The sequence below is a fragment of the Meles meles genome, chromosome 3, assembly GCF_922984935.1.
Source record: "Meles meles chromosome 3, mMelMel3.1 paternal haplotype, whole genome shotgun sequence".
In the NCBI taxonomy this organism is placed as follows: domain Eukaryota; kingdom Metazoa; phylum Chordata; class Mammalia; order Carnivora; family Mustelidae; genus Meles; species Meles meles.
In genome coordinates this window covers 78,726,563-78,742,973 of record NC_060068.1, presented here as the reverse complement: position 1 = coordinate 78,742,973, position 16,411 = coordinate 78,726,563, and the positions used below count along the sequence as shown (strand labels likewise).

The 16,411-nt window shown below is 40.0% G+C and overlaps 1 protein-coding gene across 2 annotated transcripts in view; it reads right to left on the bottom strand.

Moving 5' to 3' along the window:
- DMGDH (dimethylglycine dehydrogenase) overlaps window positions 1-16,411 on the bottom strand; it is a 64,147-nt gene that overhangs the window by 46,084 nt on the left and 1,652 nt on the right. For both annotated transcript variants that reach the window (XM_046000310.1, XM_046000313.1), the window contains exons 3-5: window positions 8,577-8,675; window positions 6,416-6,580; window positions 2,939-3,143 (exon numbers count right to left, since the gene is read on the bottom strand). In XM_046000310.1, the coding sequence (XP_045856266.1) occupies window positions 2,939-3,143; window positions 6,416-6,580; window positions 8,577-8,675 (469 nt within the window). The remainder of the gene's footprint in view (window positions 1-2,938; window positions 3,144-6,415; window positions 6,581-8,576; window positions 8,676-16,411) is intronic.

Genomic DNA, 16,411 nt, shown 5'->3' with positions numbered 1-16,411 from the left:
CTTACCTTTTGGGGAGCTTTTATACTTTAAATAAACTTTTTTTTGAAAACAGACCTACAAATAATTAAATACACACCTTTCTATACCTTCCATGGATGACAAATATGCAATCAGTTAAATTTCCTCCAGTAACTTCTACCCAGTGGAAGAGAAGAGATGGAGGAAGAAATGAAAAAACAAGAGTATGGGCCAGAGATATGATCTGAATGAGATAAAGAATTGAACATGGAGACAGCATGGTTCTTCACACAGTTTTCAAGAAGAAGCTGCCTATAGGATGCCTGGGTGACTCAGTGGGTTAAGCCTCTACCTTCGGCTCAGGTCATGGTCCCAGGGCTCTGGGATCGAGCCCCGCATCGGGCTCTCTGCTCAGTGGGGAGCCTGCTTCCTCCTCTCCCTATGTACCTCCTCCAGCTTGTACTCTGTCACTCGGTCTCTGTCTCTCAAATAAATAAAATCTTTTTTTTTTTTTTTTTTAAAGAAGGAGCTGCCTGGATTACTAAGAACCGAGGATGGGAAAGGACATAGATGGGGCTGGATAAAAAGTTTCAGGAGCAAAAGACAAAGAAGGACATCCCGGAGAACAATCCCAGGAATTTGTTTTCGTGTAGTGGTAAACACAGGGCTACACCATCAACCTATTTCCCAGGATTTGTTTTCCTCCTGCCATTGCCCTCCCCTCCCCCAATCACACCACCAGAGTTCATAGCTGCATGGAAAACTTCATCTGGACACTCACTGTTTAGGTGAGATCTCCTTGAGAATTATTCTATCTTCACCTTCAGTGATTCCTTATTTCTCACAGTAAAGAAAAAATTTATTACAGCAGTAATGAACTATGTAAACCTAAGCTTGCCATTTTCAGAAAATGATAAATAAATGTGTTAAATAAGTTCTTCTACGTGATTTTTCAAAGTGTCAGTTGGGAGTGGTTGCCTGACGCACTATGGTGACAGAAATGGGGGCACATGCCCAAGCGCATCTTAAATGAGCACAGTGATCAATTTGCGATGTCTGCCCGGGTGTGGGTATGGAGGTCAGAGTGTGTTTGTTTAGTTTGCTATCACTCTAGAAACGGCCCAGTGTTTTTAGGGACTAAATCTGTGAGACCATAAAGTTGCAAGATTAGAAAGAGTCCTTACTAAATGGGAAAAAAAAAAGATGAATGATTTCATTACCTTAGATCTTCTAACAGAATGGGGGGGGGGGTCTCAGATAGGGATTGGGGGTGAGGGGTGAGGCTCAAAAACAAAGCAATGTTTTATGCTTTTGCTGTTATTTTTATTTTTTATTTTTATTTATTTGACAGACAAAGATCACAAGCAGGCAGAGAGAGAGAGAGAGAAAGAGAGAGAGAGGAGGAAGCAGGCTCCCCGCTGAGCAGAGAGCCCGATGCGGGGCTTGATCCCAGGACACGGAGATCATGACCCGAGCCAAAGTCAGAGGCTTTAACCCACTTAGCCACCCAGGCGCCCCTGCTGTTATTTTTTAGTCAAGTCCTTTCACATTATTTTGAATTTCAAATGATATTGAAGAAAGTCTGAGATTTTTATGCTTTTCAAATGGGGGGCATGGATTAGAATAATTCAGAAATACTATTTTAAACTCTTAAATATTGAAGACATGACTTTTCTGGAACATTAAATGTTTTGTTAAATAAATAACATCAATCAAAAATTGCTAATTTAGAGGAAAGAACTTAAGGGTCCATGTTTCTGACCTGTCTTCAAGGACATAACATTTCACTTGATAAATAATGATTATTTTTGTTTTAAAATTTAAGCAATGACTCAAAGAGCAGACCGCAAGAAAATCAGTTATTGCCTCCAGCTTACTTTGGGTTTTAAATTAACCACTCTGAACCACAGGTAAATACAAATTATTAGTCCAGTTTAGACTGCATAAGCATTTTCATTTGCACAAGAACTCACTTTTGTATGTGTGACAGTTGGAAATGACATCATAGGTAGATGACCTGTTAGAAAGTGTATTAACTCAGGAGTCAAAAACCCAGGTCCAAGTCCTGGCTCCAACGTTAACTATGTCGCTTTGCCAAGTAACATAACCTTTCTGGACCTTGGTCTCCACAATGGAAAATGAGTGACTTGTTATCTCAAATATCCCTTTTGACTGCACTACTCTGAGCCTCAGTTGTAATACAGCAAAAAAAAATATATATATATATATATATATATATTTATATATATCAACACACATATATATATGTATGTGTATATATATGAGAAATATATTTAATAATGTTCTGGAAGGAAAAGGGTTAAACATTTTTTAAAGACTTATTTATTTGAGAGAGAGAGAGCACACATGCACAAGAGAGAGCATGAGTGGGGTGAGGGGCAGAGGGAGAAGCAGACTCCCCACTGAGCAGGGAGCCTGATGCAGGGCTTGACCCCAGGACCCTGAGATCATGACCTGAACCAAAGGCAGCTGCTTAACCGACTGAGCCACCCAGGCACCCACCCCAGGGTTAAACATTTTTTGACTGGAGTCAACCAATCAGAAATGGGTGAGAGAGAACACAAATTATTAACTCTGCCCCCAAAAGCAAACTGAGAACAAAAAGGATGTTCACAAATTTGCACACTAGATTTTGATTATTAGTATAAACAAAGAGTGAATGCAGAAGAGAAAAAGCAGCATAATTAACAAAACATGATCTGCAGTAGAAGAAAACAGGATGGACTAGAACACCAACTTTCCATGTGTAACCAAGGGCAGAATGGCATCACATGCCAAAACCAAAGTGATGGAGGGAGGCCTTTGTAGCTTAGAAACAGACAAAATGTCCATCTCGGGAACATTACAGTATTGCCCAACAATGTGCATAGTGTAAAACTTTACTCTATGGCCACATGTCTGGCCACTTGAAAGAGCCCATTAATTTCAAAAATATATATACATTATATATGACGCTTACCTGCAGCATTCACAACTCTATTCGCTCTCATAGATCCCTGTGGCGTTTCAACATCCCACGTTCCATCAGACCTGGGTTTCAGAGAAGTCACCGGGGTGGGATATTTTAGAAGGGCACCATATTTCCTAGCCCCAGCAGCTAGGGCCATAGTTAGAGAGTAAGGATCAATGTGACCATCTCCAGGATTATACAGTCCAGCTAAAACCTAAATTAATCATAAAAGAGTCAATACTGAAACAAAAACTTACCCATTATTCAGTGTAACTGTATCCTGCCAGGAAATGTTTAGTAAAACTGGACTTTAAAAGGGCATCATGGCATCAGATTGATCAGTCTGTCCTTCCTTTTCCTTTATCAAAGCTCAGGCAGGGGCAGGACTCACACTGAGTGTTAAGTAGACACGCTGTTGGAGAGAGGCTTGCAACTGTCTCCAACATCCATTCTCTCCCCTGCCCCCCACAGTAATGGAAACTGAATGTTTATTTAGACACATAGCCACTAAGAACAATTTCCAATAGTTGGCAGTTACTAGTTCCAGCTGGTAGCTAGAAGAATTACTAAGTTTTGGTCCGTGAAATACAAATGAAAGCGTCAAGTGGCAGCTTTCATGAATCATTTTTTAGAAAACACTAGCATGGGGCTCCCAGGTGGCTCAGTCAGTTAATTGTCTGACTCTTGATCTCAACTGAGGTGTTGATCTCAGTCAGGGTCTTGAGTTTAAGCTGAGTTGGACTCCACACTGGGCATGAGGCCTACTTAAACAAACAAACAAACAAACAAAAACACTATAATATGACCTTTGTCCCTTCTTTGTCCTTCCTCTTTCCTATTGTCTGGAATGCAGAACATGATGGCTAGAGCTCTAGCTGCTGCCATTCTTGGAATAAGAAAGAAGAGACACACCCTAGAAATGACAGAGCAATGATCTAGAAGACAACTGGGCTCCTTAAATCTTCATAGAAAATAGCCACCGTTCAAATCCTGGACTGTCTAAATGAAAGAGAAACTTATGTCGTGTTTAAGCATTACCATTTTAGTTTCTGACATTTGCAATCAATCTGATACTAATTGATCAATTATTTATATTTCATTGTTCAATACTATTAACAACTTCACATGTTAAATGCATATAGGTGTCAGGAAAATGTATACTTGACTTAGTCATTCAACAACTAATGCTTGAATATCTATGTTGCGGTAGGCCATCAGGCTAGGTACCATAGGGAAACAAAGAAGAATGACAGTCTGATGAACCAAGTTGATAGAGGGAACACCGTGCAGTATTATATTTGGGTCTTATTCATTCAGTAGAAATCTCCTGAGCACCCAATACTATCAAAGAGCTTTTATCAACTGTCTTCTGCATCTATTGAAATGATCCTGTGTTTTTGTCCTTTATTCTATTAATGTGACACATTACATTGATTGATTTTCAAGTGTTACTTTTTAAAGATTTTATTTATTTATCAGAGAGAGAGAGAGACAGAGAGAGCACAAGCTGGGGGAGTGGCAGGCAGAGAGAGAAGCAGACTCTCTGCGGAGCATGGAGCCCCATGTGGGACTTGATCCCAGAACCCTGGGATCATGACCTGAGCGGAAGCCAGATGCTTCACCCACTGAGCCACCCGGGTGTCCCAGATTTTCAGAAGTTAAATCAACCCTGCATCCCTGGCACAAATGCACTATCCTTTTTATATATTGCTAAATTCGGTTTGCTAGTTAAGGATTTTTGCACCAATATTCAACAATATTCACCTGTCTTTCTTTTCTTGTGATGTCTTTGTCTGGTTTTGGTATCAGGGCAATACTGGCCTCTTAGAATGAGTTGGGAAGTGTTCTCTTCTATTTTTGGAAAGGTTTATGAAGGATTAGTATTAATTCTTCTTTAAATGTCTGATAGAATTTACCAGTGAAGCCATCTGGGCCCAGTCTTTTCTTTGTGGGCAGATTTTGATTACTAATCCAATCTCTTTTTACAGTTTTAGTCCAAGAGACTTATTTTGATTTTAATGGAATTCACATTACTGTAGACTTCCAAATGTCATGTCGGTATTTTATAATGGATATGTCTCATTGCAGTAATCCCGTTATCTATTTGATTTGGCACCCTGCCCTTAGATGCAGAGAATACTCTTCCCATATGTTTCCATTGCCGAATACCTTTGAGAAAACTCTGTGATGGTGGGGACTTCCAGCAAAGCATTCCAACAGTGACATATAAACAGATAATATGCATAACCTTACAGTGATGCAATTTCATTTGATATATAGAGATAGATCACAAGTAGATAGAGAGGCAAGTAGAGAGAGAGGGGGAAGCAGGCTCCCCGCTGAGCAGAGAGCCCGATGTGGGGCTCGATCCCAGGACCCTGAGATCATGACCTGAGCTGAAGGCAGAGGTTTAACCCACTGAGCCACCCAGGCGCCCCCAGTGATGCAATTTCAATGCAGACAGTGCAACTCAGTCTGTCACCACACTGTCATCACACAAAACTACAGGCAAGAGAATGCCTATCCATCTAAACGTCTATAGACTCCCAAGCGCAAACAACCCCAGCACCCAGATCAATGATACAAGGTGCCACCCCAGTTCAGTTCAGGTCCTGCTGTAGTCACTAAGGAGGACCATACGCCCCTGCTTCTCTCACCAGCCCCGCCTGGTGGCGAACTTGAATAGTGTGCACAATGGAGTCTGAGAACCTGGCTTCCGGTCTCTGCTCTTTCTAGCGGGATGAGCCCGAGTTCATTACGTAAATAATCTAAACTGCAATTTCCTATGCAGTGATAATATATATTGTATAATCTTATTGTGAAGATTAAGTAAAATTATGCATATAAAGGGCCTCTAGCATAGTAGCTGGTACGTAAATCTATGCAGTAGTGTTGTATAGTGTTAGTCATGCTTATTATCCAAATGGGATTACTGCTTAGCCAAAAAAAAAAAAAAAAAAAAAAAAGCTACTAAATTCCCAAGTAGATTTTCTCAGCCAAATTTGGTTAAAACTAGATCAATACCTGAATACTGAATACATAGAGCTTGCTGGGAGTACAGTTAAGACCTCGGTGATATTTGCAGAGCTACATAGGGTGGCACTTCTAAATTTGATTTTGTAAAAAGTTTTAATAAGACAGCTTGTCTATATGCATATTTATCATACCAGATAATTATTTTCTCTGCAGTTCTCAAACAGAAGTTTATGTATGGAAACCCTGAGATCTGGGGGACACAGTAATAGAAAGGTATTAAAAATGCCTCCTCAGTTGTCACAGGTGGAAAACTAATAAATTTTTTCATTATGCTTTTATATTTCATTTAGCCTACATAATAGCTCACCTTGTTACATACCCAGATTCCAGCGTTTATCATCTGATTTTGCCATTCCAAATGTGTGCGCAAAGCTTTTCTACCTTTAATAAACTTCTCAAAGTAAATTTTTCTAATCCTAATTCAAGTCAACAAATGGTGGAAATAAATACCTTATTCATGTTGAGTAAAGGGAACATCTCCTGAATTTTTTCCGGCCCAATAATATACTGTTCTGTTGCATGCCAGCCAGTCCGAGTCATCTGATATTTAAATTCATCAACCCTTACAGGAGTTGTGGCAATTCTGATACTACCTGGCTGATGGAATCCCACCACCTGTGACAATCATGGCAATAGAAACATGTAAGTAAATCATTATTTGGCATTCAAACATGGTTCCTCTGCAGCACAATAAAAATGCGAGCGTACAAAAAAGAGATTTACCCTACGGTGCAAGAGATAACTATATAAGATCTTTGTGTCTTACAAGAATACATTCACACAGCAACTACTTACTCACTGGCTCTTCTGTGACCGACCCTATGGTAAGCCCCAGAGATGCTGCTGTGAACAGGAAGGAAAGAACCTGCAGGCATGGCGCTTACAGTCTGCGGGTGAAAGGCAGACAGCTGAAAGCATAATTACCGTAACATGGGATAGTGTTCATGGAAGAGGAAAAGAAAACCCTATGAAAACGAGAAAGACAAAGGATTTGAGGAAAGATTATGCTGAGTGAAATAAGTCAAGCAGAGAGAGTCAAGTATCATATGGTTTCACTTACTTGGGGAACATAAGGAATAACATGGAAAACATTGGGAGATGGAGAGGAGAGTGAGATGGGGGAAATCGGAGGGAGAGACGAACCATGAGAGACTGTGGACTCTGAGAAACAAACTGAGGGTTTTGGAGGGGACTGGGGTAGGTATTAAGGAGGGCACGTATTGCATTGAGCACTGGGTGTAGTGCATAAACAATGAATTTTTGGGACACTGAAAAGAAATAAAATTAAATTTAAAAACAAAAGGAATATAAAGAATCAGAATGTTGCAGTGATGAGCTGAAGCGTGAGTGGAAACACACATTTATTTGACATTCACTGAAGTCCTTCAGTTGGCCAAGCACTCAGCTGGGCGTTGGGTTACAGAGATCAAAGATGGATTCCTTGCCCTCAAGTTTCTCTTAGTCCCTAGGAAGACCAAAAGTAAAGCAACTACCACAACAGAGAGAGAGAGAGAGAGAGAGAGAGAGATTTGTGATTTGTGTTATAAGAATTCTACATATTAGGGTGCCTGGAAGGCTCAGTCAGTTAAGCATCTGCCTTTGGCTCAGGTCATGATCCCAGGGTGCTGGGATAGAGCCCCATGTGGGACTCTGCTCAGCTGAGAGCCTGCTTCTCCCTCTCCCTCTACCTGCTGCTCCCCCTGCTTGTGAGCTCACTCTCTTTCTGTCAAATAAATAAATAAAATCTTAAAAAAATAAAAGAAAGTTATATATCATTAGAACCAAGAGATGTTGCCTCAGCTGGCCTGACTGGTGGATGGGGAAAGTCAAGGACAGCTTCTCAAGGGGGATGACTTTGGGGAAGGGTGGAGGGTGAATACTGAGATGGGGTCCAAGAAGATGTTGTTTCAGGCTGAGAGCCCAGCACATTTCAAAAATATATGTAATTAAGAATAGCTGAAGCATATGAACATAATAAAGAGTGGCAAAAGAAAATGCTGGAAAGCAGGCAGGGCTCAGCTGATAAAGATTCTCCTCCTTTGGCCTTTGGCCTACAAACTGTGGGGAGCCATTTGATAGTTTCAGGCAAGGAAAACAACATGAAAATTTTAAGTAAATTCCTATCTTAGCCTACAGAGAGTTTTTGCCCGCCACTTTATTTTAAGAGCACTAATAAGTATGAGAAGAGATAAAAATAAAAGGGAAGGGCTTTTAGTGAAGTACTTTTCAAAACTGTGTGACAATCTGGCAGGCATCCTTCGGCTCCTTTGTAATCCAGTTGCTGAAACGCTCCGATTTCTTAGTTTCTAGATATAGTAACTGACTAAAGATATTTTTGAAAGCTTCTTTGTATCCTTTCCTCATTTAAAAAAAAATCAAGAAGAGTGGTTAACTACATGGGAAATGTACTTCAGAAAATCAAATGGATAGTAACGCACACTTGGGATTCTTACCTGAAACACCCATCAGATTTCCCTACCATGTGAACCATTTCACATGCCATTAATGTCACTACACACAGCTTTAATGATGGTATGTCCAACTTCTTCAGAAATCCTACGTATTTCTGAGAAATCGACCTAAAAGACAATTTCAAGTTAAATGCATTTACCTGTCCAGTTTCTTCTTCTAATTTCTCATAAAGTTTGATACTAGCATAATGTATCTTCTTCAAGTTTATTCCAGGATGAAAGTAAGTTGTTAAACCTGCCTTGAAAGTGGAAAGGAAAGAAAATACTAAATAAAAAATAATAATAATAACAGTCTCTAAAATGTTTTCTTATTTGAGTAGAGTTGACATACAACGTTAACACCAGTTTCAGGTGTACAACATAGGGATTCAACAACTCGACATTATGCTATGTTCATCACAAGTGTAGCTCCCATCTCTCACCATACAACACGGTTACAATACCATTGACTATATTCCCTATGTTGTACCTTTTACCCCCATCTCTTATTCCATAATCTCAAAGCTTCTATCTCTCACTCTCTTTGTACCCCTTTTGCCTATCTTCCTGCCCCCCACTCCCCTCCTTTCTGGAAACCATCAGTTTGTTTTGTGTATTTATGAATCTGTTTCTTTTTGTTTGTTTATTCATTTGTTTTTATTTCTAGATTTTACATATAAGTGAAACCATATGTTATCTGTCTTTCTCCATCTGACTTACTTCACTTGGTATAATACCCTCCAGGTCCATTCATGTTGACACAAATGGCAAGATTTCATCCCTTTTTATGGCTGCTTAATATTCCGTATTGGTATGTAATGGTATGTAAACATACCACTCATCTTTATTTATCCTTTTATCTGGGTTGCTTCCACAACTTGGCTATTGCAAATAATGCTGTTTTCTATTGTGGCTGCACCAATTCACACTCCCTCCAACAGTGCACAAGGGTTCTTTTTCATCCACATCCTTGCCAACAACATTCTCTAAGTTTAAGTAGTTTATCTGGTAAGCAGTACTTTATTACTGGCAAGAAACCAAAAGGCACCAGTCATTCTTTTGGGATGAGAACACATCAGTTCCAGCTTAAGCAAAGTTGGGCATAAGACCCATGGGCACAGTCACGAGAAACAATTTGAACCATGTAAGTAATGGGAAGTCAGGCAATGAACATATACTTTAAGTCCCTAAAAGTTACTAAGGAAAGAGTGTTCATAGGTTCATAAAGGGAATGATTTAGATGAGAAGTTTAGGGATGTATGCTGTTAGGAAGAATATGTGGGTAGGGGTGGCATACAGTATGGACCCAAACCAACAAATCCTGTGTTCCCAAAAGGAGGAGGAGCATGGACCAGCAGAATTTTCCTTGCACCAGTCCCCACCATTCTCTTAAATGGAACAGCCCTCCTGTTCTCTTTCCTGAAATTTCCAAAATTCAAGAATTGGAAAATTCCTGAGAATGAGAGCCTGGCTAATTGGTGAACAGACTTTTGCTGAACCTTAACCTGTCTGATGAACACATAGATTGTACCCCACAAATATGTGCTGAATAAACACTTATTAATTACTCTCACAAAAAAATATCTAAATAGTAGCATGCCAAAACCCCTTTTATTAACTCTGACAGATGCAACATAGTATCCAAAAAAAGAATTCTGAGCAATTCTATGAAGCAGCTTCTCTAAATTAAATATCTGGGGCCCCGTTTTGTTTTTTGCTTTTTTTTTCCTTTTTGTAGTATATAAACAATGAATCTTGGAACATGGAGCCCCATTTTGTAGCTAATTTATCCTGGAAATCTCATCAGAATACAATCTGTTCCAAATAAAATCTGTTTGGGAGGATTTATAAGGTTCTTCTACGACAGTGGTAAATATTTGGTTCTCCCGAACTCAGAAGCACTCCATTTGAAGTTCCTCAGGCATCGTTTTTGGATCAGAACCCTAGGGCTTCTATCAGGTACTTGTTCAAGCATTTGGCACAGGCACAGCTTTTTTTCTTTCTTTCTTTTTTTTTTTTTAGAAAAATCCTGACAGGGCTTAGAGGAAAGAGTAGGTCAGGCTCTTTCACTTTCAAATATTCCACTCTCCTTAGTATCAGTGTGCATATGAGCTTTTCTAGATCAATAATGGAGAATCCCTAGCCTTCAGGTGCCAGCTAGACATGTCTTCCATATATCTCCTGTCAGTTGAAAAAAAAAATGATATTCACAAGCCCTGGTGTAGGGTTCCATTCACCATTTACTCAAGATCCTCTGAGCTTAACTTGGAATAAATTAGACCACCAGAAAATTGTCTATCTACACTATATCAATTCTCTTCCCTTCCCCAGACAGCTATTTTAATAGAATTATGAATTAATAATCTTTTTAAATTAAATTTAAAATTTTTTTATAAACATATAATGTATTTTTATCCCCAGGGGTACAGGTCTGTGAATCGCCAGGTTTACACACTTCACAGCACTCATCATAGCATATACCTTCCCCAATGTCCATAACCAAACCACCCTCTCCATACCCCCCTCCCCGCAGCAACCCTCAGTTTGTTTTGTGAGATTAAGAGTCTCTTATGGTTTGTCTCCCTCCCGATCCCATCTTGTTTCATTTATGAATTAATAATCTTTTATCTGAAAAATCACATGGGTTTGTTTTCGTAAAATTATTATTTAAGACATTTAGCCCAATGAACTCTGTTTAGGGAACACTGTGTTCCTATTCTGGGCTTCAGAAAGAATATAGTAAATAGGAATTTTGAAGGAGAAAACATTGTCTGTGTTTTTTTAAGATTCATTTATTTGAGAGAAAGAAAGCACAAGTTGGGGAAGGGCTGAGGGAGAGGGAGAAGCCACTCCCTGCTGAGCCGGGGGCCATGCAGGAGTGGATCCCAGGACCCTGAGATCATGACCTGAGCTGAAGGCAGACACTTAACTGACTGTGCCACCCAGGTGCCCTGAACACATTGTTCTTATCCTTCTTCTTATCCTTCAAGATTGTGTAGCCTGACTGAAGTTGTGAAACTTTCATATATGAAACAATGAAATCAAGAGCATATGATTGAGTGCCAAAGCATTTCAAGAAAGACATAAGAACCAAGAGAAACACCTCTGACTCTTGTTAAGCCTCCAACTCTTGATTTCCGTTCAGGTCAGGATTTCAGGATCACGAGATTGAGCCCCAAGTCAGGCTCCACACTCAGTGTGGTGTCATGGTATCTTCTTTCTCTCTCTCTCTCTCTCTCTCACTCTGACCCTCTCCCACTTCTAAAATAATTAAATAAATCTTTAAAAAAAAGAGAGAGAGAGAGAGAAGATGCTAGAATGGTCACAAGTCTATAGGGAGGACAGGAAAGGGCCTACCTTTGATTTGAGGAAACAAAATTATTAAAAATCATTAAGAACTATAACTCTTTGAATGAAATTAGAATTATGAGTCCTCGTTGATTAAACAAATAAATAAACACTCAGACAGGGAGAAGAAAAAGTTCTTCCTTACAGTAGGCTAACAATGAATGAGTAGGAAAGGAATGATGGCATTTGAGAAATCATCAATTGTCACTAAAGCTAGTGATGATCTTTCTCTAATAAGCCCGCCCTCTCTTTCACGAGCCTCTACAACCTCAAAAAAGCCCAGTGACTGACCTCAAGCCATTACATAAGCCAGACGGTCCAGACACTCATATCTGATAAAAAAATTTAAGCATACCCACTAAAATATGTGGATTTCTTTGTTCTCACATGACATATGAATATGTACTGTCATTTGGGTTTTTTTTTTAAGTTTATTTATTTATTTATTTATTTGACAGAGAGAAAGAACATAGAAGCAGGGGGAGCAGGAGAAACAGACTTCCCACTGAGCAGGGAGCCTGATGCCAGGTTCAATCCTCAGACCCTGAGATCGTGACCTGAACCCAAGGCAGATGCTTAACGACTGAGCCACCCAGGAGCCCTGTATTACTATTTGTAACAGAGATCATAAAACATACAAAACGACATGAAATGAATTAAATATTTTAAATAATTTTATTTTGTTTATTGTGTAGAAAAGCTTACAAATTTTTAAAATTTACTTATGTAAAAAAGCTTTTGTGCTTTTAAAGCTTATTATATAGAATTACAAAACAACTTAAATTATTATAATATATAATTACATATAACTGAAATTAAATATATAATATAGATATGTAATTATATATTATATATATTATATAGAATGATGTGAAGTTTATTATATGGAATAGCTTGAATAGTCAACTGATTTATTAAAATTTTACCAAAGCTATGTGAATAATGTGCTTTATTACTGAAATATATATAGGGTTAGCCTTGGTAAAGCAGCAACTTGAAGGCTTAGGTTTCTTTTATTTTGAGACTGGTCTGAATGTCTATGCTAGCTGGGTAAGCCAGCTGTGAATGATACAAAGGTCTGAGCAGGAAAAGGGCACTTTGTTGGCTGTACGCTGTGCACTGTGACCCCACGTCCTCCCCCCCATCATCACCTACACAAATGTTTCGGTTGAAACTTGACTGACTAGTCACCTTTCATGTACTCTTGTCTAGTAGTTGTTTTATGAGCTAATTGGAAGTCACTGCATTTTTATATTTTAAATATATGGGTACAAGTCCCACTGAAACTCATCATTTGGAAAAATCTTAGCTGTGTTGAAAAATTTATCTCTTGTATATATATATACATAGAATATGTATGTATATATATGTATATATATATAAGAGTCTTTCTAGATACATATCATTTTGGCCAGAAAAATCTAATAATGATGCCAACATTTCAAAACATCCCTTTTCAAAATGTTCTCTTCCCAAAAGGACTATTTTGCAGAAAGCAGTTATTTTTCACTTATAATATCATCTTTACTTTGAAAGGACAGCTTGCATTCTTTTTTTTTTAATGTGTATCTGCTACATGGAAATGACTGGCAGCCATTTTCATCACTACAAAGGTCACTAGATTTAGGACACTTGTCTTTTAGTAAAAGAAAAATTTGGGGAGCACCTGGGTGGCTCAGTGGGTTAAAGCCTCTGCCTTCAGCTCAGGTCATGATCCGAAGATCCTAGGATCGAGCCCCACATGGGGCTCCCTGCTCAGCAGGGAGTCTGCTTCTCACTCCCTCTCCGCCTGCCTCTCTGCCTACTTGTGATCTCTCTCTCTGTGTCAAATAAATAAATGACATCTTGGAAAAAAAAAAAGAAAAATTTTGTTTCACAACCCTTTAAATTATTGCATGTGATGTGGTACAATACTTTCAAGTTCATTCCTTCTCCCTTTCATCACAAGTTGTATTATTTAAAGCCCTGTTTCCATTCAATTCATCACAACAGTGATTCTCTATAGCACCTGATCTACATTATGTCATGGTAGACTAAAGAAAAACAATGTATAGGGGTGCCTCTTTTGTGGTGCCGATCTTCCTTTTAGTGAACCTTGGAAGCATACCCAGTATGTCACCTGCATCACAAGTGAAGGCTATTTATAAAGACCAGTAAAGCTTAATTTCTTTGTTACATTTTTAGATGAAAATGAATAAAAGTTCTAGTATTGTCTCCCTACGCCCCGAATGGACCACTGTGTATCTTTAGATCTTCAGTCCTCAGTTCTCCAGAATGTTCACTTTGGCACCATCCCCAGGGACTTCCTCTCCTGGGGGCCCCATGCTCCAAAGCTGCTTCTCCCTCCATCCTCTCCCCTTTCCCTCCATCCTACATGAAATGTTCTAAATTGGTAGTCGTGGCACCTGCCGACAAAGCAGTCTTGTTCAAATACAGCAAAGCCTCAGGATTTGGGGATTTGTGACTCCGTTTTTAATATTCATTTTGCAAGCCATGCCTTCCTGTACTTTACAGATACGTTAAACCTTGGGCACGTGTCATGCTTCAATGACACTGCCTGGATTTTTGTAATCTGCCCCTTTAGCTGGCTTCCCAGCTTTCCACATTCTCAAATCTGCTCCAAATACTTCTCTGCGTTAAAAATTCTGAAGACGTGGAACTTCTTCATGTTGCTTTTTCCTTTATTCCCAGGAGGTCAAATAATCTGGCTCCTGATGCCTGAGTCCATGTTGAGCTCACACTGCCCGGGTCTCTTTTTGTGAACTGTAGAGCATAATACCTTGTGCACAAAGCAGGAGCATGCCTTTCCCACTCACTCTGGTATCTCTCTGGTTAAGGGGAAATTATTCTGCACAGTTAACATTTAACAAGAAGCTATCATCTTAAGAACTTTGCCCACTTCTCCTGAAAAAACTCAGGTTAGGAGTACGTTGCTTTTTTGAGTTTTCGTTCACAGGATGTCTAAGAAGTAATAATGCAGAGAATCCAATAATCTATTGTAAAACATAGGCCACATCAAATCAATTAAATATCAATGATCAAATCTGTAATTAAAATACTGAAACACATGCCCTTCTTAACCATCCAGAAGTCTTAAAAGGGTGTAAGTCTCTCCCTCAGAATATCTCCATTTGCCTCAATTTCCCCCTGCCTACATGCCCTTACCTGGACAGCCTCACCACACCCTCGCTCACTTCTTCCTGGTCTGTGCTGAGGCATCACCTCCTCAAAGGAGCCTCCTGACTCCTCCATCCCATTGTTCTTCACCCCTTATTCCACCTTCCTCTTCTTCACAGCACTGATTACTCTCAAGCATTGCTTGTGTGTTCTCTGTCTGCCCCACAGAAGTGGCTCTGGGGGTGCAGGCATTCGTTTTTCCCTGTTGTGTCACCTCTTAGAATAGGACTGGCCTGAACCCAATACAGGCTCTCAGTGACTGATGTTGAAGGAATGAACAAATGGCCACTAAGGAGAAGTTACAGGAGAGCCATAGGAGAAATGCAGGCTTCCTTCTATGTGACAATATGAAGTCATCTCGAAAGTCTAGTTCAGGGAGGGAAGTAAAGCCAGGAGTGTTGGTGGCTTCCCAGACCCCTCTCTCCAGGTAGGAGGAAGTGAGCTGAGGGACAACTGAGGAAACAAGAGCCAGTGTGCCTGTAAAGGCTCTGAAAGGACACTGAGGGAGGACCAAGTGCCCGCACCTCCTGCTCAGACTGAAGGATGAGGGGATTGGAGGGAAAGGAGACAGGGGAGAGGAGCTGGGCTTGGCATGACTTTTCCAGACGTCTCCATCCAGTCAGTGGTCTGACTATGAGACCACTGAGACACTGTCTGGGCTGTGCTCTCCCCCAATCTCAGCACGAGACAGGCAGCCCTTTCAGTACTTGACAACCCCCAAACCTAGAGTGGGTCCGAGATTCAAGAGTCCCCCCAAAGCAGGGTTCCCTCTTGTCTCAGCAGAGGAAAACTAGAGACACAAAGGGATGACGAGCCATGGCTAACACTGCTCAACCCTTTCTCCAAAAGAGATTTGTACCGACGGTCACCAAAACTTCCTCTTCCATCCTTAGCTGACTTCAGAAATCATTGGGATGACATACTAGTATGAGAGCAGTGTCAATCACCTTTACCTGAGCAACTTTCCATTTCAGCCCAATTACTGTGTAGCACAGGAACAATTCTGTGTATCATTAAATACTTTGATTGCCTCGGCTATGTGTCTACTTAGACAACACTTTTGAAAACAATGTCGCATGTTCCCAGCCCTCATAGTTCTCAACTTCATGAAGCCAAGCTGCTGACTCACAGTGTGGAATTAAAATCATACATAAAAGCAAAAGGACCACGAAACCCAGGTGAGGGGAGTTTAGGGAAAGGTCTCCTGCTATGTTTGAGATCAGGCAGCCAGGATCCTTCCACACAAAAGCTAACATTTGCTAAACATTTACCATGTATTTAATAACTTTACACATATTAACTCAACCTTCATCACAACCCTATTGGGTAGGTGCTGTTGAAGGTCTCTTTCTGCCCGGCAGGAATGGAAGCTTAAGTAAAAGGTCCCAAGTCAGCTGGGTAGAAAATGGCGGAGCAGGGTTGAATCCGGAAACCAGGTATATGTCCAAGAAAAAGACATTAAAAATGTTGA